The sequence below is a fragment of the Ranitomeya variabilis genome, chromosome 1 (assembly GCF_051348905.1).
Source record: "Ranitomeya variabilis isolate aRanVar5 chromosome 1, aRanVar5.hap1, whole genome shotgun sequence".
Taxonomy (NCBI): Eukaryota; Metazoa; Chordata; class Amphibia; order Anura; family Dendrobatidae; genus Ranitomeya; species Ranitomeya variabilis.
Genome location: NC_135232.1, coordinates 825,989,717 through 826,011,525, shown reverse-complemented (window position 1 = coordinate 826,011,525; position 21,809 = coordinate 825,989,717). Strand labels below are relative to the sequence as shown.

The 21,809-nt window shown below is 43.4% G+C and overlaps 1 protein-coding gene across 2 annotated transcripts in view; it reads right to left on the bottom strand.

Moving 5' to 3' along the window:
• Positions 1–3,077: 3,077 nt before the first annotated feature.
• DCTN6 (dynactin subunit 6) overlaps positions 3,078–21,809 on the bottom strand; it is a 32,007-nt gene continuing 13,275 nt past the window's right edge. For both annotated transcript variants that reach the window (XM_077275231.1, XM_077275238.1), the window contains exons 5-7: positions 18,031–18,078; positions 16,895–17,037; positions 3,078–3,349 (exon numbers count right to left, since the gene is read on the bottom strand). In XM_077275231.1, coding sequence (XP_077131346.1) covers positions 3,251–3,349; positions 16,895–17,037; positions 18,031–18,078 — 290 coding nt within the window. In that variant the 3' untranslated portion in view covers positions 3,078–3,250. The remainder of the gene's footprint in view (positions 3,350–16,894; positions 17,038–18,030; positions 18,079–21,809) is intronic.

The window sequence follows — 21,809 nt, the reverse complement described above, 5'->3', positions numbered from 1 at the left end:
CAACCAGCTTGGAGTGAAGAAATCAACAGTGGGAGCAATAATTAGAAAATGGAAGACATTCAAGACCACTGATAATCTCCCTCGATCTGGGGCTCCACGCAAAATCCCACCCCGTGGGGTCAGAATGATCACAAGAACGGTGAGCAAAAATCCCAGAACCACGCGGGGGGACCTAGTGAATGAACTGCAGAGAGCTGGGACCAATGTAACAAGGCCTACCATAAGTAACACACTACGCCACCATGGACTCAGATCCTGCAGTGCCAGACGTGTCCCACTGCTTAAGCCAGTACATGTCCGGGCCCGTCTGAAGTTTGCTAGAGAGCATTTGGATGATCCAGAGGAGTTTTGGGAGAATGTCCTATGGTCTGATGAAACCAAACTGGAACTGTTTGGTAGAAACACAACTTGTCGTGTTTGGAGGAAAAAGAATACTGAGTTACATCCATCAAACACCATACCTACTGTAAAGCATGGTGGTGGAAACATCATGCTTTGGGGCTGTTTCTCTGCAAAGGGGCCAGGACGACTGATCCGGGTACATGAAAGAATGAATGGGGCCATGTATCGTGAGATTTTGAGTGCAAACCTCCTTCCATCAGCAAGGGCATTGAAGATGAAACGTGGCTGGGTCTTTCAACATGACAATGATCCAAAGCACACCGCCAGGGCAACGAAGGAGTGGCTTCGTAAGAAGCATTTCAAGGTCCTGGAGTGGCCTAGCCAGTCTCCAGATCTCAACCCTATAGAAAACCTTTGGAGGGAGTTGAAAGTCCGTGTTGCCAAGCGAAAAGCCAAAAACATCACTGCTCTAGAGGAGATCTGCATGGAGGAATGGGCCAAAATACCAACAACAGTGTGTGGCAACCTTGCGAAGACTTACAGAAAACGTTTGACCTCTGTCATTGCCAACAAAGGATATATTACAAAGTATTGAGATGAAATTTTGTTTCTGACCAAATACTTACTTTCCACCATAATATGCAAATAAAATGATTAAAAAAAATGTGATTTTCTGGATTTTTTTTTCACAGTTTGTCTCCCATAGTTGAGGTCTACCTATGATGTAAATTACAGACGCCTCTCATCTTTTTAAGTGGTGGAACTTGCACTATTGCTGAGTGACTAAATACTTTTTTGCCCCACTATATATATATATATATATATATATATATATATATATATATATATATATATATATATAAAATATACACACACACACACACACGACATAGGTATTTACCAATATATAATTTCTGTTTGCACTGACACTTTACTGCAAATGATCGTTATTGCTACTTATTTGAGAATTTTCTCTGTCACTTATGATTGGATAATGTAGCCTTTTTTACTTTATATCATGGTATGGAGACCATCTATTAGAGTCTGATTATATCACTAACAAATCTATATTATGAAGCAGTGTTCTTAACATAGTATCTGTTTGGTATTTTACCTGGTCTGAGCTGCCTGATGCACTTATACTGACCTTTATTTCTATCTGTAATTTATTCCTGGTTAGGTCGTGGTACTAATGGTGTCGCTCCCTCTTTTAAATTGTCTGTTATTGAATTATGTTGATTGATGAAATTAATATTGTACTAATAAAAATGTGATATACCGTATATACTCGAGTTTAAGCCGAGATTTTCAGCCCAAATTTTTGGGCTGAAAGTGCCCCTCTCGGCTTATACTCGAGTCACGGTCGGCGGGTGAGGGGAAGAGAGCGTGTCGCATACTCACCTAGTCCCTGCGCTCCCCCTGCCTGTCACACTGTCTTCGGGTGCCGCAGCTCTTCCCCTGTTCAGCGGTCACATGGGACCGCTCATTAGTCATTAGAGAAATGAATATGGACTCCACTCCCATAGGGGTGGAGCTGCAAATTCATTTCTCTAATCAGCGGTGCGAGTGACCGCTGACAGAGGAAGAGCTGCGGCACCGAAGACAGTGTGACAGGCAGGGGGAGCGCCGGGAATAGGTATTTTATATTCACCTGTCCACGTTCCACCCGCCGGGCGCCGCTCCGTCTTCCCGTCCTCTGACTGTTCAGGTCAGAGGGCGCGATGACGCATATAGTGTGCGCGCCGCCCTCTGCCTGATCAGTCAGTGCGGAGAGACGCCGGGACGGGACGCTGAGGAGCTGCAAGCAAGAGAGGTGTTTTTTTTTTTTTATTGCAGCAGCAGCGTTATATATGGCACAGATTTATGTGGAGTATCTATGGGACAACGGTGCAGAGCACTATATATGGCACAGATTTATATGGCACATCTATGGGGCCATAATGAACAGTGCAGAGCATATATGGCACAGATTTATAAGGAGCATCTATGGGGCCATAATGAACAGTGCAGAGCATTGTATATGGAGCATCTATGGGGCCATAATGAACGGTGCAGAGCATTCTATATGGCACAGCTATATATGGAGCATCTATGGGGCAATAATCAACGGTATGGAGCATTATATATGGCACAGCTTTATATGGAACCTCCTTTGGGGCAATAATGAACGGTATGGAGCATCTATTTTTATTTTTGAAATTCACCGGTAGCTGCTGTATTTTCCACCCTAGGCTTATACTCGAGTCAATAAGTTTTCCCAGTTTTTTGTGGCAAAATTAGGGGGGTCGGCTTATACTCGGGTCGGCTTATACTCGAGTATATACGGTATATTTTTTACCTTGCTCGGTTGTCCATCTTTTTTGTTTTTTTGGGGGTATACCATTTATACACATACAAAAAAGTGAGGCTTATCAGTTAAAGAATAGATTTTTGGTAGAGGCGGAGTGTATAACAGATCTGTGTTGTGTAGATCTCTAATGCTTTCATATCATAGCATGCACACCTGACATATCACAAAGCTATTCTGCCATAGAGTTACTACTTCTGGGAATGATATCACGATCTATTATGTTCTGCCTGCTGTTTGGGAATCCAATGGCATGTCCCACACCGAGCAGAATAAATCTGAGCAGGATTGCAGAGGTGATGTAGGCAGTGGCATCAGAGACCAAGGAGCATCTTCCCGCTCTTCGTATAGGCAAGGCATTATAGCCAGATATGACACAGACAAGTGATACGTTACCAGGTAAAGCAGTTATTTTATTCAGAATAGAGAAAGTAATGTCCTATTATCTATTATTACAACAGGGCACGGATTACACCAGACTATAAATAAATAGCATGAAAAATAATGGTAAATGTACAGTATAGGGTAAGAGAACCACTGGACAAAAGGCAGGATGGATGACTAGTTTTTCATTGGAGCATTGCTGATTTTTGTGGTCTTCTTGAGGTGGTGATAATTTGGAAGAATCTTCATCAGAAAGTCCAACTGCAAGGTTTGGGGCTGTATTTCCAAGAAAACAAGAATCGATTAATTTTACAGATTGTAAGTCATATGTCTTAAAGCAACACTGATAAATACAGGTCCTTCTCAAAAAATTAGCATATAGTGTTAAATTTCATTATTTACCATAATGTAATGATTACAATTAAACTTTCATATATTATAGATTCATTATCCACCAACTGAAATTTGTCAGGTCTTTTATTGTTTTAATACTGATGATTTTGGCATACAACTCCTGATAACCCAAAAAACCTGTCTCAATAAATTAGCATATCAAGAAAAGGTTCTCTAAACGACCTATTACCCTAATCTTATGAATCAACTAATTAACTCTAAACACATGCAAAAGATACCTGAGGCTTTTAAAAACTCCCTGCCTGGTTCATTACTCAAAACCCCCATCATGGGTAAGACTAGCGACCTGACAGATGTCAAGAAGGCCATCATTGACGCCCTCAAGCAAGAGGGTAAGACCCAGAAAGAAATTTCTCAACAAATAGGCTGTTCCCAGAGTGCTGTATCAAGGCACCTCAATGGTAAGTCTGTTGGAAGGAAACAATGTGGCAGAAAACGCTGTACAACGAGAAGAGGTGACCGGACCCTGAGGAAGATTGTGGAGAAGGACCGATTCCAGACCTTGGGGAACCTGAGGAAGCAGTGGACTGAGTCTGGTGTGGAAACATCCAGAGCCACCGTGCACAGGCGTGTGCAGGAAATGGGCTACAGGTGCCGCATTCCCCAGGTAAAGCCACTTTTGAACCATAAACAGCGGCAGAAGCGCCTGACCTGGGCTACAGAGAAGCAGCACTGGACTGTTGCTAAGTGGTCCCAAGTACTTTTTTCTGATGAAAGCAAATTTTGCATGTCATTCGGAAATCAAGGTGCCAGAGTCTGGAGGAAGACTGGGGAGAAGGAAATGCCAAAATGCCTGAAGTCCAGTGTCAAGTACCCACAGTCAGTGATGGTGTGGGGTGCCATGTCAGCTGCTGGTGTTGGTCCACTGTGTTTCATCAAGGGCAGGGTCAATGCAGCTAGCTATCAGGAGATTTTGGAGCACTTCATGCTTCCATCGGCTGAAATGCTTTATGGAGATGAAGATTTCATTTTTCAGCACGACCTGGCACCTGCTCACAGTGCCAAAACCACTGGTAAATGGTTTACTGACCATGGTATTACTGTGCTCAATTGGCCTGCCAACTCTCCTGACCTGAACCCCATAGAGAATCTGTGGGATATTGTGAAGAGAAAGTTGAGAGACGCAAGACCCAACACTCTGGATGAGCTTCAGGCCGCTATTGAAGCATCCTGGGCCTCCATAACATCTCAGCAGTGTCACAGGCTGATTGCCTCCATGCCACGCCGCATTGAAGCAGTCATTTCTGCCAAAGGATTCCCGACCAAGTATTGAGTGCATAACTGAACATTATTATTTGATGGTTTTTTTGTTTGTTATTAAAAAACACTTTTATTTGATTGGACGGGTGAAATATGCTAATTTATTGAGACAGGTTTTTTGGGTTATCAGGAGTTGTATGCCAAAATCATCAGTATTAAAACAATAAAAGACCTGACAAATTTCAGTTGGTGGATAATGAATCTATAATATATGAAAGTTTAATTGTAATCATTACATTATGGTAAATAATGAAATTTAACACTATATGCTAATTTTTTGAGAAGGACCTGTATAAGAGTGCTTTGGTTAATAGGACTATTAAATATTGAAGGTCCTTGGACAAATTGCATTTTTTTAGTATAATTTATAGCAGCAGCCAAACACTACAATGTAAAGAATAGAAATTTAGGAATTTGCATTCGCAACATGTAACCGAAAACCATAGCATGTCCTAATGGTCATAATTGTGGTTTTAAGAGGTTTCAAGAGACTGTCATTAATAGTCTGTTCTCAGGATAAGCTGGACCACCGGAGATAATACAATCCGGCTGCCTAGCTGGTTAATTCTGCACAATGCCTCTCTTCAGGTATAATTAAATCATTTATTGAGGTACATGTATTGGCAAAATGCATTTTGGAACTGAAATCGGCTCCTTTATCAGGTACACACCTAAAAACTAAACTTGAATACAGTATATAAAGACATAAAAAATGCCAATTTATAAACAGAAGGGCAGGGTGAATAACAAATTGTAATAGTTGCATGCACTATAAGAATAAAATATAAACATTTTACAAATTCAAGGTAAATTAAAAGTACAAGTACCGTATATACTCGAGTATAAGCCGAGATTTTCAGCCCCCAAAAATGGGCTGAAAGTGCCCCTCTCGGCTTATACTCGAGTCATGGTCGGCGGGTGAGGGGGAGTGACGACTGTCAAATACTCACCTGCTCCTGGCGCTCCTGACGCGGTCCCTGCATGTCCCATGGTCTCCGGGCACAGCAGCTTCTTCCCCTGTTCAGCGTTCACTGGTACCGCTCATTAAAGTAATGAATATGGACTCCACTCCCATAGGGGTGGAGCCGCATATTCATTACTGTAATGAGCGGTACACCAGTGACCGCTGAACAGAGGAAGAAGCTGCCGCGCCCGGAGACCATGGGACATGCAGGGACCGCGTCAGGAGCGCCGGGAGAAGGTGAGTATTTCATATTCACCTTTCCGCGTTCCACCGACGCTCCGTCTTCCGCGTCCCCTGCAGTGACTGTTCAGGTCAGAGGGCGTGATTACGTATTAGTGTGCGCGCCGCCCTCTGCCTGAACAGTCAGTGCGGAGAGACGGGACGCTGAGGAGCAGCGGGCAGCGACGAGAGGTTAGTATGCCATTTTTTTTTTTTTTTTTTTTTTAGTGCAGCAGCAGCATTACATGTGGCACAATGTTATATGGGGCATCAATGGGGCCATAAAGAACTGCATGGAGCATTATATGGGGCATCTATGGGGCCATAAAGAACTGCATGGAGCATTATATGGAGTATCTATGGGGCCATAAAGAACTGCATGGAGCATTATGTGGGGCATCTATGGGGCCATAAAGAACTGCATGGAGCATTAGGTGGGGCATCTATGGGGCCATGAAGACCTGCATGGAGCATTATGTGGGGCATCTATGGGGCCATAAAGAACTGCATGGAGCATTATATGGGGCATCTATGGGGCCATAAAGAACTGCATGGAGCATTAGGTGGGGCATCTATGGGGCCATGAAGACCTGCATGGAGCATTATGTGGGGCATCTATGGGGCCATAAAGAACTGCATGGAGCATTATGTGGGGCATCTATGGGGCCATAAAGAACTGCATGGAGCATTATATGGGGCATCTAAGGGGCCATGAAGACCTGCATGGAGCATTATGTGGGGCATCTATGGGGCCATAAAGAACTGCATGGAGCATTATATGGGGCATCTATGGGGCCATAAAGAACTGCATGGAGCATTATATGGGGCATCCATGGGGCCATAAAGAACTGCATGAAGCATTATATGGGGTCATAAAGAACTGCATGGAGCATTATATGTGGCATCAATGGGGCCATAAAGAACTGCATGAAGCATTATATGGGGCATATTTGCATATGGAGTATCTTATGGGGCCATAATGAACTGTATGGAACATTATATGTGGCACATTGTTATATAGAGCATCTTATGGGGCCATAATCAACATTTGTGCAGCATTATATGGGGCATATTTTAATATGGAGCATCTTATGGGGCCCATCAAATTTTATGGGGCGTATTTTGTATGGAGCATCTTATGGGGCCCATCATGAACTGTATGGAGCATTATATGGGGCTCCTCATTCAATATGGATATTCAAAAACACTTAACCTACTGATGTCTCAATTAATTTTACTTTTATTGGTACCTATTTTTATTTTTGACATTTACCGGTAGCTGCTGCATTTTCTACCCTAGGCTTATGCTCGAGTCAATAAGTTTTCCCAGTTTTTTGTTGCAAAATTAGGGGGGTCGGCTTATACTCGAGTATATACGGTATATGCAAAATATAGTGTGAAGGTTTATCTTCAAGAAGTGAAATGTCGATTTCACCTGGAAGTAACTGGCCTATCATGGTTCCCAATGGCAAGGGAACGTAAGAAACATAAATAACGAACGAGCTCTCGGGTGATGGAAACTCGAGTTGACCGTGAGCTAAATCTACCACACAACTAATAGTAGCCAGGGAGCATACCTACGGCTTCCTATATGCCACGCGCCAGCCGGAGGACTAACTACGCCTGGTAGAAGAAGAAACAGACCTGGCTTACCTCTAGGGAAATACCCCAAAAGATGATAGCAGCCCCCCACATGTAATAACGGTGAATTAAGAGGAAAAGACATACACAGTATGAAAGTAGATTTAGCAAAGAGAGGTCCACTTACTAGATAGCAGAAGGATACAAAAGAGGACTTCACGATCAACTGAAAACCCTTTCAAAAACCATCCTGAAATTACTTTAAGACTCCTGTGTCAACTCATGACACAGGAGTGGCAATTTCAGCCCGCAAGAGCCTCCAGCTACAGAGAATTACAAAAACTGCAAACTGGACAAAAGGTACAAAACAAAAGGACAAAGTCCACTTAGCTGATCAGCAGACTAGTAGCAGGAACATGCAACCGAAGGCTCTGGTTACAATGATGACCGGCAAGGAAATGACTGGAGAGCAAGGCTAAATAGGAAACTCCCAAACGCTGATGGAAGCAGGTGAACAGAAGCAGCAAAGTGCAAACAAGTCACCAGTACCACCAGGGGAGCCCAAAAAGCGGATACACAACAGTACCCTCCCCTTAAGGAGGGGGCACCGAACCCTCACAAGAACCGCCAGGGCGATCTGGATGAGCCCTATGAAAGGCACGAACCAAATCCGAGGCATGAACATCAGAGGCAGTTACCCAAGAATTATCTTCCTGACCATAGCCCTTCCATTTAACCAGATATTGAAGTCTCCGTCTGGAAATACGGGAGTCCAAGATCTTTTCTACCACGTACTCCAATTCACCCTCCACCAGCACAGGAGCAGGAGGTTCAGTAGAAGGAACCACCGGTACCTCATATCTCCGCAACAACGACCGATGGAACACATTATGGATAGCGAAAGATGCCGGGAGGTCCAAACGAAAGGAAACAGGGTTAAGAATCTCCAAAATCCTATAAGGACCGATGAACCGAGGCTTAAATTTAGGAGAAGAAACCCTCATAGGGACAAAACTGGAAGACAACCACACCAAGTCCCCAACACGAAGGTGGGGGCCAACACGACGACGGCGGTTAGCAAACTGCTGAGTCCTCTCCTGGGACAATTCCAAATTATCCACCACTTGTCCCCAAATCTGATGCAACCGATCCACTACCGCATCCACTCCAGGACAATCCGAAGATTCAACCTGACCAGATGAAAAACGCGGATGAAACCCTGAATTGCAAAAGAAAGGAGAAACCAAAGTGGCAGAACTAGCCCGATTATTAAGAGCAAACTCCGCCAATGGCAGAAAGGCAACCCAATCATCCTGATCCGCAGACACAAAACACCTCAAATAAGTCTCCAAAGTTTGATTAGTTCGTTCCGTCTGGCCATTGGTCTGAGGATGGAATGCAGACGAAAAAGACAAATCAATGCCCAACCTGGCACAGACTGCCCGCCAAAATCTAGACACGAACTGGGTACCCCTGTCAGAAACGATGTTTTCCGGAATACCATGCAAGCGAACCACATTTTGAAAAAACAGAGGGACCAACTCAGATGAGGAAGGCAACTTAGGCAATGGCACCAAATGAACCATTTTAGAAAAACGGTCACACACCACCCAGATGACAGACATCTTCTGAGAAACAGGGAGGTCCGAGATAAAGTCCATAGAGATGTGCGTCCAAGGCCTCTTCGGAATAGGCAAGGGCAACAACAACCCACTAGCCCTAGAACAACAAGGCTTTGGCCGAGCACACACATCGCAAGACTGCACAAAAACACGCACATCTCGAGACAAGGAAGGCCACCAGAAGGATCTAGCCACCAAATCTCTGGTGCCAAAAATTCCCGGATGACCTGCCAGAGTAGAAGAATGAACTTCCGAGATGACTCTAGTGGTCCACTCGTCAGGAACAAACAGTCTACCAGACGGACAACGATCAGGTCTATCCGCCTGAAATTCTTGCAAAGCACGTCGCAAATCTGGAGAGACAGCAGACAAAACCACTCCATCCTTAAGGACACCAGCAGGTTCAGAATTCCCAGGAGAGTCAGGCTCAAAACTCCTAGAAAGAGCATCTGCCTTCACATTCCTAGAACCCGGTAAGTACGAGACCACAAAATTAAACCGGGAAAAGAACAACGACCAACGTGCCTGTCTAGGATTCAGGCGCCTGGCAGACTCCAAATAAATTAAATTCTTGTGATCAGTCAAAACTACCACCTGATGTCTGGCACCCTCAAGCCAATGACGCCACTCCTCAAATGCCCACTTCATGGCCAAAAGCTCCCGATTACCAACATCATAGTTTCGCTCGGCGGCCGAAAATTTTCGCAAAAAGAACGCACAAGGTCTCATCACCGAGCAGTCGGAACTTTTCTGCGACAAAACCGCCCCCGCTCCGATCTCGGAAGCATCGACCTCAACCTGAAAGGGAAGAGAAACATCAGGCTGGCGCAACACAGGGGCAGACAAAAAGCGGCGCTTAAGCTCCCGAAAGGCCTCCACGGCAGCAGGGGACCAATTGGCAACATCAGCACCCTTTTTAGTCAAATCCGTCAGAGGTTTAGCAACGCCAGAAAAACCAGCTATAAATCGACGATAAAAATTAGCAAAGCCCAAGAATTTCTGGAGACTCTTCAGAGAAGTAGGCTGCGTCCAGTCGTAAATAGCCCGAACCTTGACAGGGTCCATCTCAATAGAAGGGGAAAAAATGTACCCCAAAAAGGAAATTTTTTGAACCCCAAAAACACACTTTGAACCCTTTACACACAAAGAATTCTCCCGCAAAACCTGAAAAACCCTCCTGACCTGCTGAACATGAGACTCCCAGTCATCAGAAAAAATCAAAATATCATCCAAGTAAACAATCAAAAATTTATCCAAATATTCACGGAAAATATCATGCATTAAGGACTGAAAGACCGAAGGAGCATTAGAAAGGCCGAAAGGCATTACCAAATACTCAAAATGGCCCTCAGGCGTATTAAATGCGGTTTTCCACTCATCCCCCTGCTTAATTCGCACCAAATTATACGCCCCACGAAGATCAATCTTAGAGAACCACTTAGCCCCCCTTATGCGAGCAAACAAATCAGTCAGCAAAGGCAATGGATACTGATATTTGACTGTAATTTTATTCAGGAGTCGATAATCAATACAAGGCCTCAGAGAGCCATCCTTTTTAGAGACAAAGAAAAAACCGGCTCCTAAAGGTGATGAAGAAGGACGAATATGTCCCTTTTCCAGGGACTCCTTAATATACTCGCGCATAGCAGCATGTTCAGGTACAGATAGGTTAAACAAACGACCCTTTGGAAATTTACTGCCAGGAATCAGATCTATGGCGCAATCACAATCCCTGTGAGGAGGGAGTGAACCAATCTTAGGCTCTTCAAAAATATCACGATAATCAGACAAAAATGCCGGAATCTCAGATGGAATAGATGACGAAATGGACACCATAGGAGTGTCCCCATAAGCCCCCCGACATCCCCAGCTTAACACAGACATAGCTTTCCAGTCAAGGACTGGGTTATGAGACTGTAACCATGGTAATCCAAGCACCAAAACATCATGTAAATTGTACAACACAAGGAAGCGAATCACCTCCTGATGGTCTGGAGTCATACGCATAGTCACTTGCGTCCAAAACTGTGGTTTATTACAAGCCAAAGGTGTAGAATCAATACCCTTCAGAGGTATAGGGACTTCCAGAGGCTCTAAATCAAACCCACAGCGCCTGGCAAAGGACCAGTCCATAAGACTCAGAGCGGCGCCAGAGTCCACATAGGCATCCACGGTAATAACTGATAATGAACAAATCAAGGTTACAGACAAAATAAATTTGGACTGTAAAGTGCCAATTGAAATGGACTTGTCAACCTTCCTAGTACGTTTCGAGCATGCCGATATAACATGAGCAGAATCACCACAATAGAAGCATAACCCATTTTTACGCCTATAATTCTGCCGCTCGCTTCTGGACATAACTCTGTCACATTGCATTTTCTCTGGCGTCTCCTCAGAAGATACCGCCAAATGGTGCACGGGTTTGCGCTCCCGCAAACGCCGATCAATCTGAATTGCCATTGTCATGGACTCATTCAGACCTGTAGGCGCAGGGAACCCGACCATAACATCTTTAACGGCATCAGAAAGACCCTCTCTGAAATTTGCCGCTAAGGCGCACAAATTCCACTGAGTAAGCACAGACCATTTACGAAATTTTTGGCAGTATATCTCCGCTTCATCTTGCCCTTGAGATAGGGCTATCAAAGCTTTTTCAGCTTGAATCTCCAAATTAGGTTCCTCATAAAGCAACCCTAAAGCCAGGAAAAACGCATCCACATTGAGCAACGCAGGATCCCCTGGTGCCAATGAAAATGCCCAATTTTGAGGGTCACCTCGCAGCAAAGAGATTACAATCTTAACCTGCTGGACAGGATCTCCTGAGGAGTGAGGTCTGAGAGAAAGGAATAATTTACAATTATATTTGAAATTCAAAAACCGAGATCTATCTCCGGAAAACACCTCTGGTGTAGGGATTTTAGGTTCAGAAATAGGAGCATGTATAACAAAATCTTGTAAATTTTGAACCTTCGTAGCAAGATTATTTAAACCTGCAGCCAAACTCTGAGGATCCATCTTTAAACAGGTGAGCTCAGAGCCATTCAAGGATTATAAGGAGAGAAAGGCAAAGGCTGTAATTAGAGCTGAAATACAACTGATCCAACTATGGAGCAAGCATAGGGGAAAAAGAGAAAAAAAAAAAAATTTACAGACTTCTTTTTTCTCTCCTTTCTTCTGCCAATAAGTTTAACACTGGCCGGTCATACTGTCATGGTTCCCAATGGCAAGGGAACGTAAGAAACATATAAATAACGAACGAGCTCTCGGGTGATGGAAACTCGAGTTGACCGTGAGCTAAATCTACCACACAACTAATAGTAGCCAGGGAGCATACCTACGGCTTCCTATATGCCACGCGCCAGCCGGAGGACTAACTACGCCTGGTAGAAGAAGAAACAGACCTGGCTTACCTCTAGGGAAATACCCCAAAAGATGATAGCAGCCCCCCACATGTAATAACGGTGAATTAAGAGGAAAAGACATACACAGTATGAAAGTAGATTTAGCAAAGAGAGGTCCACTTACTAGATAGCAGAAGGATACAAAAGAGGACTTCACGATCAACTGAAAACCCTTTCAAAAACCATCCTGAAATTACTTTAAGACTCCTGTGTCAACTCATGACACAGGAGTGGCAATTTCAGCCCGCAAGAGCTTCCAGCTACAGAGAATTACAAAAACTGCAAACTGGACAAAAGGTACAAAACAAAAGGACAAAGTCCACTTAGCTGATCAGCAGACTAGTAGCAGGAACATGCAACCGAAGGCTCTGGTTACAATGATGACCGGCAAGGAAATGACTGGAGAGCAAGGCTAAATAGGAAACTCCCAAACGCTGATGGAAGCAGGTGAACAGAAGCAGCAAAGTGCAAACAAGTCACCAGTACCACCAGCAACCACCAGGGGAGCCCAAAAAGCGGATACACAACACTGGCCCAAGATATGGGTTAAAAAAAAATGACACCATTCATAAATGTAACATATACTGTATATACTCGAGTATACCATCCTGGTATGAATAGCCACCTCATCCCCATTCTGATATACATTGTCCCCTCATCCCTATCCTGGTATGCATGGCCTCCTCATCACCATCCTGGTATACACGGCCCCCTCATCCCTATCCTGGTATGCACGGCCCCCTCATCCCTATCCTGGTATGCATGGCTCCTCATCCCTATCCTGGTATGCATGGCCCCCTTATCCCTATCCTGGTGTGCATTGTCCCCTCATCCCTATCCTGGTATGCATGGCCCCCTCATTCCTATACTGGTATGCATGGCTCCTCATCACCATCTTGGTATGCATTGTCCCCTCATCCCTATCCTGGTATGCATTGTCCCCTCATCCCTATCCTGGTATGCACGGCCCCCTCATCCCTATCCTGGAATGCATGGCTCCTCATCCCTATCCTGGAATGCATGGCTCCTCATCCCCATCCTGGAATGCATGGCTCCTCATCCCCATCCTGGAATGCATGGCTCCTCATCCCCATCCTGGAATGCATGGCTCCTCATCCCCATCCTGGAATGCATGGCTCCTCATCCCCATCCTGGAATGCATGGCTCCTCATCCCCATACTGGTATGCATGGCTCCTCATCCTTATCCTGGTCTGCATGGCTCCTCATCCCTATCCTTGTATGCTTGGCTACTTATCCCTATCCTTGTATGCTTGGCTACTTATCCCTATCCTTGTATGCTTGGCTACTTATCCCTATCCTTGTATGCTTGGCTACTTATCCCTATCCTTGTTTGCAAGGTTCCCAATCAAAAAATATAAAAAAAAAAAAACATCCTACTTACCTTCCCATGACCTGCGACTGAGACAAAGCTTTCTGACACTGAGCAGCACATTTCTCTCTAGAATCCCTTGATAGTCTTGAGATTTCATTGTACCCTGCACAGATTCTAGACAGAATGCAACAGAGCCTCCTCCATGTTTCACAGTAGGGAGTGTTCTTTTCTTGATTTGCTTCATTTTTCTGTCCGTGAATATAGAGCTGATGTGCCTTGCCAAAAAGTTCAATTTTTGTCTCATCTGTCCATGGGAAATTCTCCCAGAAGCTTTGTGGCTTGTTAGGCTACGTTCACATTAGCGTCTTTGGGCAGCGTCGTCGACGCAACCCAAAACACAACACACAACGCAGCGTTTTTTGACGCATGCGGTCAACGCAGAACAACCCAATAAAAATTAAATAAACCACCATAAATTGCAAGAAAAAAAAAAAAGTCACAAACCTAAAAACAAATAAACAAACATTGCAAAGAATAAGAAAAAATGGGCAGAGAAATTATATATTTACATCTCTTGAAGGCAGAGCTGTGTCTCGTGTACTCTCTGTTTCCAGACGTGCAGGCAAGTGAAATACAATGCAATCACCCCTTTTTTTATATCTATAGGGTGGTCTTGTCACTGTCTAGACACTTCATCACTTGTTTTTTACTCAAAAGGCGCATGCGTCGAACAACGCAGGCACCTGCGCCCTATGCGTTGTACATAGACAGTAATGTGGTTTTTTGGCGCATGTACGACGCAAGTGCGTTGCATGCGTTGTTTACCGGAAATTTGGCGCAGGAAAAATGCAACATGTAGCGTCGGCCGCGCCCTGTCTGGTGCGCCCAAATGACGCATGCGTCGTACAACGCTTGACAACGCATACCGGCGCATGTCCATGCGCCCCCCCATGTTAAAGATAGGGGCGCCTGACGCATGCGTCGGTATCCGTCGACGATGCTGCGCCCAAAGACGCTAATGTGAACGTAGCCTTAGCATGTAGTTTGGCAAATTCCAGTCTGGCTTTTTTATGATTTTTTTTCAAAAATGGTGTCCTCCTTGGTTGTCACCCATGAAGTCCACTTTGGCTCATACAACGACACTGATGTTTCTTGAGCTTGAAGTTCACCTTTAATCTGTTTAGAATTTTTTCTGGGCTCTTTAGTTAACATTCATATTATCCATCTCTTTGATTTTTCATCAATTTTCCTCTGAGGTTGGCTACAGTCCCATGGATCTTACATTTCTGAATAATATGTGCAACTGTAGTCACAGGGACATCAAGCTGCTTGGAGATAGTCTTATAACTTTTACCTTTAACATGTTTGTCTATAATTTTCATTCTAAACTCTTTCCTTCGCTTCCTCTGGTCCATGTTGAGTGTGATACACACCATGTCGCCAAACAGCACAGTGAGTATCTGTAGCCCTATATACAAGCCTCACTGATTCCAAGATTATAGACACCTGTGATGCACACACCATGTCGCCAAACAGCACAGTGAGTATCTGTAGCCCTATATACAGGCCCACTCACTGATTCCAAGATTATAGACACCTGTGATGCACACACCATGTCGCCAAACAGCACAGTGAGTATCTGTAGCCCTATATACAGGCCCACTCACTGATTCCAAGATTATAGACACCTGTGATGCTAGTTAGTGGACAAACCTTGATTTAACATGTTCCTTTTGTCACATTATTTTCAGGGGGTACCATCGTTTTGTCCAGGCCTAGTTCATGAGGTTTTTTTTTTGGGGGGTTTTTTTAAGACGTTTTTTTGACAGTTTTTTTGGTGTAGTATGATAGTGGTAAAAATTCTTAGATATGATTTGCGCTTATTTGTGAATTTTTTTTTTTTAAATTTAGCGAAAAGTTAAGAAATGTTGAAATTTTCAAACTGCGCTTAAATCAGAGATATGATTAACAGTTTGCTAAAAGCAACAAATCCCTTAACTAAACACCTAAAAATTACCTTATTAACTACTAAAGGAAACAAAACATTAAAACTCGCACCAAGTCAGTTTCAGTTAGTGGACAGTAGCGTGCTAGTGTTAGCGTAATCTTCCATCCTATTTATAGTGTTAATAGCCCTACCTATGTATTTATGTTATTTCATTCAGGTATGTGGATCAAGGTGCGGACGCTAACTCTATACCACATCCATTGACCCCCCCCCCCCAAAAAAAAAAAAACAAAAAACAGTTCATTGACATGTGCTATTAAAATCTGCCCTAAGCCTCCCCAACATACTTCACCAGTACCAGTGGCGTCATCAGGGGATTGATTGGTAGTGCAGCCGGTCCAGGTTTACTGGCAGCCGCAGAGATGGGTGGGTTTGGCTGCCCACATACCCTACCCCTGGGTGTGGTTCAAGTTGTAAAATGAGACCTGTTTGATTCACAGAGGCCTTCTTACCTCCTCACACAGACTATGTGATGTCTCCAGACTAAGCCGGTATACTGGATGCTATAGAGCATGAGTGTCCTAGACTGTCACTAAAGTTCCGTTATTGGAACAGTTTACTTTGTTTTGCTTGCACTGAAAGGCCGTAAGGCCGTTTCCTTTGCTAGTTGTGTCGTTTATGTGGTGTGAAGTAAACCAGCCGGACTTATACGTAGCAACTGTTCTTGTGATACCTCATCCCGCTCCCAAGTGAATTGCGTTGCCACAGTGCTATATAACATGATGACTGCAACATACAGAGGACAAAAACTTTGATGGAAGTGTTTATTGAAGGAAAAGGATAAATAAGTCATTGAATGGTATCATGCGTTCCTAAATGTCCTATTGTGGATTGTGTGGAAGTAAACCGCCCTGACAAGGAATAGAGAAGATTTGAATTGACGTAATGAGGAGTGACTCGCCATCAAGTCTGAGAATGCCAACAACAGACACACAGGCAACTGGCTATCATAGATTGTATAGTCACTGTAATATGATTGTTTGGTGATTGTATTGGAGAGCATAACTGTACCAACCTGTGGTCGCTCTGTCTGTACTCTACGTAGACAATCAGATCCATATATGACTGTATTCTCAGGAATAAGCTCACACGTGTCCACCTGACAGCAAGCACCAATGATGCAGCCACTGGTTAGGATGACATTTCTTCCTACATAAGCTAAGAAAGAAGAAGCAGGTGGCTTACAAACTGACCAGGTCACCAATAAGTATCACATTTACATACATTATTACTTTACATTTCCAATAAAATGACAGGTTTACACATGAGACAAGGACAAATTACCATAAGAAAATTCATTTACTTTAAATCATACAAATAAAAAGTAAGACTCTTCCCATCACAAACACTATTCGTACACTGCGATTAAAGTGGTTGTACCAAGTTTGGAAGTTCTCCCCTATCTGTAGGGGACTGCGAGGACGCCTACCCATGCCAAAAACTGGGGCTCTGAAAAGCCCTGTGTAAATAAGGCGTTGGTACATCATGCGTACTATCACTCCATTCACTCTTTATGGGACCACTGGTGATAGCGGAGGACAGCATTTGGCTTGTCTTCAGTACCCCCATTAGAATGACTGGAGAGGAAGTCCACATGATCAACCACCACACCACTCACAGTCTTCATAGCCCCAGGTCTCAGGATTGCTGGGGATCTCAGTGGTTAGACCCCAGCGATAGGGAAGTTATTCCTTATCTTATGGATAGGGGATAACTTCCAATCGGAGTACGACCCCTGTAAACCAATATCTGCTGGCGAGTTTCCAAATGCAGAGTGGCACAACAATATGCCAGACATTCTACGGAATTGAAAAAAGTGACATCCGATTTAAAAAAAAAAATTCCTCAAAATTCCAATCAGTAAAAAGTATCACGGATACGTATCAGGCTCACTACATTGGCAGTGCTAACAGAAAATTAAAGAGGAGAGAGGAACACCTTCTAAACATCACAAGAAATTTAGGAGCAGTGGAGCCATATCATGGCGGTAGTTATCTGCTGGTTGCTCCTACTGATCCCCTCATACACATGTGGGATGACACAGCCTCCTATCATTCCCCCACCGCCTGCCATCAGGGAAGAATGGCGACACCACCATGTACGTTGGATTGTCAGTCAGGGTGTTGTGCCGACATTTGTGGAAAATCTTACCTTTGGATTCAATAACATTGTTATCTCCCATCTTCATTGCTTGAGAGTCTAGATATTGGCATTAAGGTCTTTTATATGCATTATCAAAAAAAAAACCTAGAAAAATATAAACGCACATCTGTATACACAACTAATACAAAATTAAATCAAGGGAGAATAAACAACTAAGGGCACTTGGAAATCACCATATCTACATATACAACACATTATAGAGACAGCTTTTTTCTGGCATAAAAGCTTTGATGAATCGGCCTGACTGTTACATACTGATATAGAAGATGACAATTAATAATAATAATCTTTATTTTTATATAGCGCTAACATATTCCGCAGCGCTTTACAGTTTGCACATATTATCATCTCTGTCCCCGATGGGGCTCACAATCTAAATTCCCTATCAGTATGTCTTTGGAATGTGGGAGGAAACCGGAATAAACAGAGGAAACCCACGCAAACACGGAGAGAACATACAAACTCTTTGCAGATGTTGTCCTGGGTGGGATTAGAACCCAGGACTCCAGCGCTTTCCCACATGTCAACTTTACATCAGCACAATTTTTTAAGCAATTTATTTTTTTAGGAAGATAAACGGGTTGAAAGTTGACAAGCGATTTCTCATTTTGTTCAACAAAATTTACAAAACCATTTTTGTTTTTTTAGGGATATAACATTTGAAGTCACTTTGAGGGGTCTATATGTCAGAAAATACCCAAAAGTGACACTATTCTAAAAACTGCACCCTTCAAGAAGTTTATTAACACTTCAGGTGCTTCACAGGAATTTTTAGAATGTGGAAGGAAAAAAATTAATATTTAACTTTTTTTTCCCCCCACATTTTACTTTGTAAGGTTAACAGGAAAAAACGGACCGCAAAATTTGTTGTGCAATTTCTCCTGAGCATGCAGATACCCCTTATACCCCTTATGTGGGTACATTCATGGAGAGCAGGGCTCAGAAGAGAAGGAGCATCATTTCTTCTTTTTGAATGTAAAATTTGCTGGAATAATTAGCCAATGCCATGCCGCATTTGGAGAGCCCCTGATGAACATGATGTAGCAAGTTTGCTAGCTCTGATGGCCCGGATGTCGTCATGACAGTGATCGGCCCCTCGCGATGTGACGGGAGCAGTGCGGGAACGGCTCCTGCACCAAGTAACCTATGATGTAGGGATATCACCTGTCAGAATCAGTTGACACCTGGCGACGATATCCTTGCATCATAGGTCAGTAAGTACTAACCGACCATGACATATGGACACGTAAAATGTCGGGAAGGGGTTGTCCAGTGTAAACTGATAAGTCTTATAAATCCCCCCAGTGAAAGCAATGTGAGGATTCACCGGTTTCTGAGCAGAGACAGGCGGGTACGTAAGCGTTATACATACACTACAGTTCAAAAGTTTAGGGTCACTTAGAAATGTCCGTATTTTTTTAAAGAAAAGCTCAGTTTTTTCCATTGAAGCCAACATTAAATGATTCAGAAATACACTCTACACATTGTAAATGTGGTAAATGACTATTCTAGCTGCAAACGTCTGGTTTGTAATGCAATATCTTCATAGGTGTATATAGGCCCATTTCCAACAACCATTACTCCAGTGTTCTTATGGTACTTTGTGTTTGCTAACTGTGTTATAAGGCTAATGGATGGATAGAATACCCTTGAAAAACCTTGTGCAAGTATGTTAGCACAGCTGAACACAGTTTGGCTGATTAGAGAACCTATAAACCGGACCTTCCTTTGAGCTAGTTGGGAATCTGGAGCATTACATTTGTTGGTTCCATTAAACTCTCAAAATGGCCAGAAAAAAAGAACTTTCATGTGAAACTCAACAGTCTATTCTTGTTCTTAGAAATGAAGGCTATATCATGCGAGAAATTGACAAGAAACTGAAGATTTCCTACAACGGTGTGTACTACTACCTTCAGAGGAGAGCACACACAGGCTCTAACCAGAGTAGAAAGAGAAGTGGGAGGCCACGCTGCACAACTGAGCAACAAGACAAGTACATTAGAGTCTGTAGACATTGGAAAAAAGTGTTATGCACAGACGAATCCAAGTTTGAGGTGTTTGGATCACACCGAAGAACATTTGTGAGACGCAGAACAACAGAAAAGATGCTGGAAGAGTGCCTGACGCCATCTGTCAAGCATGGTGGAGGTAATGTGATGGTCTGGGGTTGCTTTGGTGCTGGTAAAGTGGGAGATTTGTACAAGGTAAAAGGGATTTTGAAAAAGGAAGGCTAGCACTCCATTTTGCAATGCCATGCCATACCCTGTGGACAGCGCACCCAAAGCACACCGCCAAATTATGCAAGAACTATTTAGGGAAGAAGCAGGCAGCTGGTATTCTATCTGTAATGGAGTGGCCAGCGCAGTCACCAGATCTCAACCCCATTGAGCTGTTGTGGCAGCAGCTTGACCGTATGGTTCGCAAAAGTGCCATCAAGCCAAACCAACTTGTTGGAGGGGCTTCTGAAAGCATGGGGTGAAATTTCTCCAGATTGCCTCAGCAAATTAACTGCTAGAATGCCAAAGGTCTGTAATGCTGTAAATGCTGCAAAGGGAGCATTCTTTGATGAAATCAAAGTTTGAAGGAGAAAATTATTATTTCAAATAAAAATCTTATTTTCAAACCTTGTCAATGTCTGGACTAGATTTTCAATTCATTTGGCAACTGATTTGATTAATAAAAGTTTGAGTTTTCATGGAAAACACAATATTGTCTGGGTGACCCTAAACTTTTCAACGGTAGTGTACTCCTGGCCAGGTTCCATCTAGTGGGTGCAACCTTGCTCCATATACTTGAGTGGCTCCATACTAGATCAGCTTTGGCCAGGAGTATGCATATATCAACACCGTTCCCAGATGAGAAATCGGAGAATCTTCGCAGCGGATACTGCATCCGCTGGGGAGATTCAGAAGTCTTCAGTCACACAAAGTCACATTTTAGAGAGGACAACTCCTTTAAGTATTCATTTTTTGGAAAATGGGGAGGTGTGAGGGCTTATTTTTTACGCCGAGTTGACTTTTTATTGATACCATTTGGAATAGATATATTCTGATTGCCTTTTATTGCATTTTATTGCAATGTCGGAGGCAAAAAAACGCTAATTCTGGCAATTTTTTTTTTCTTTCATTACACAGTTTACCGATTGGATTAATTTATTTAAAATATTGATAGATCTGACTTATGACCCGTAGCGATAGCAAATAAGTGTTTGTTTTTTTTAATTGCTTTATTATATGGGGCAATTATCTCTATATAAAATCACTAGATGGTGGCCCAATTCTAACGCATCGGGTATTCTAGAATGCACAGCCACGCAGTATATAACACAGCCCACGCAGTATATAACACAGCCCACGCAGTATATAGCAATGTGGGCACCATATCCCTGTTAAAAAAATAATTAAAATAAAAAATAGTTATATACTCACCTTCTGTCGGCCCCCGGATCCAGCCGAGGCCTTTACCGATGCTCCTCGCGACTCTCCATTCCCAGTAATGCCTAGCGGAAATAACCCGTGATCATGTAGCGGTCTCGAACGACCGCCACATGATCTCGGGGCATTGCCGCAAAGCATTCTTGGGACCGGAGCTCGAGGAGCGGGTAAGGCTGCGGCAGACTTCGGAAGGTGAGAATGTTTTTTTAAAAATTATTTTTAACATATCGTTTTTATATCAGGGCCGGGGCGCGGTCGCTCTGTACACTCAGAGCGTGACTGAATCGGCGCACCACCCACTGCCCGTATGACTGAATACCGAATGCAGAATTT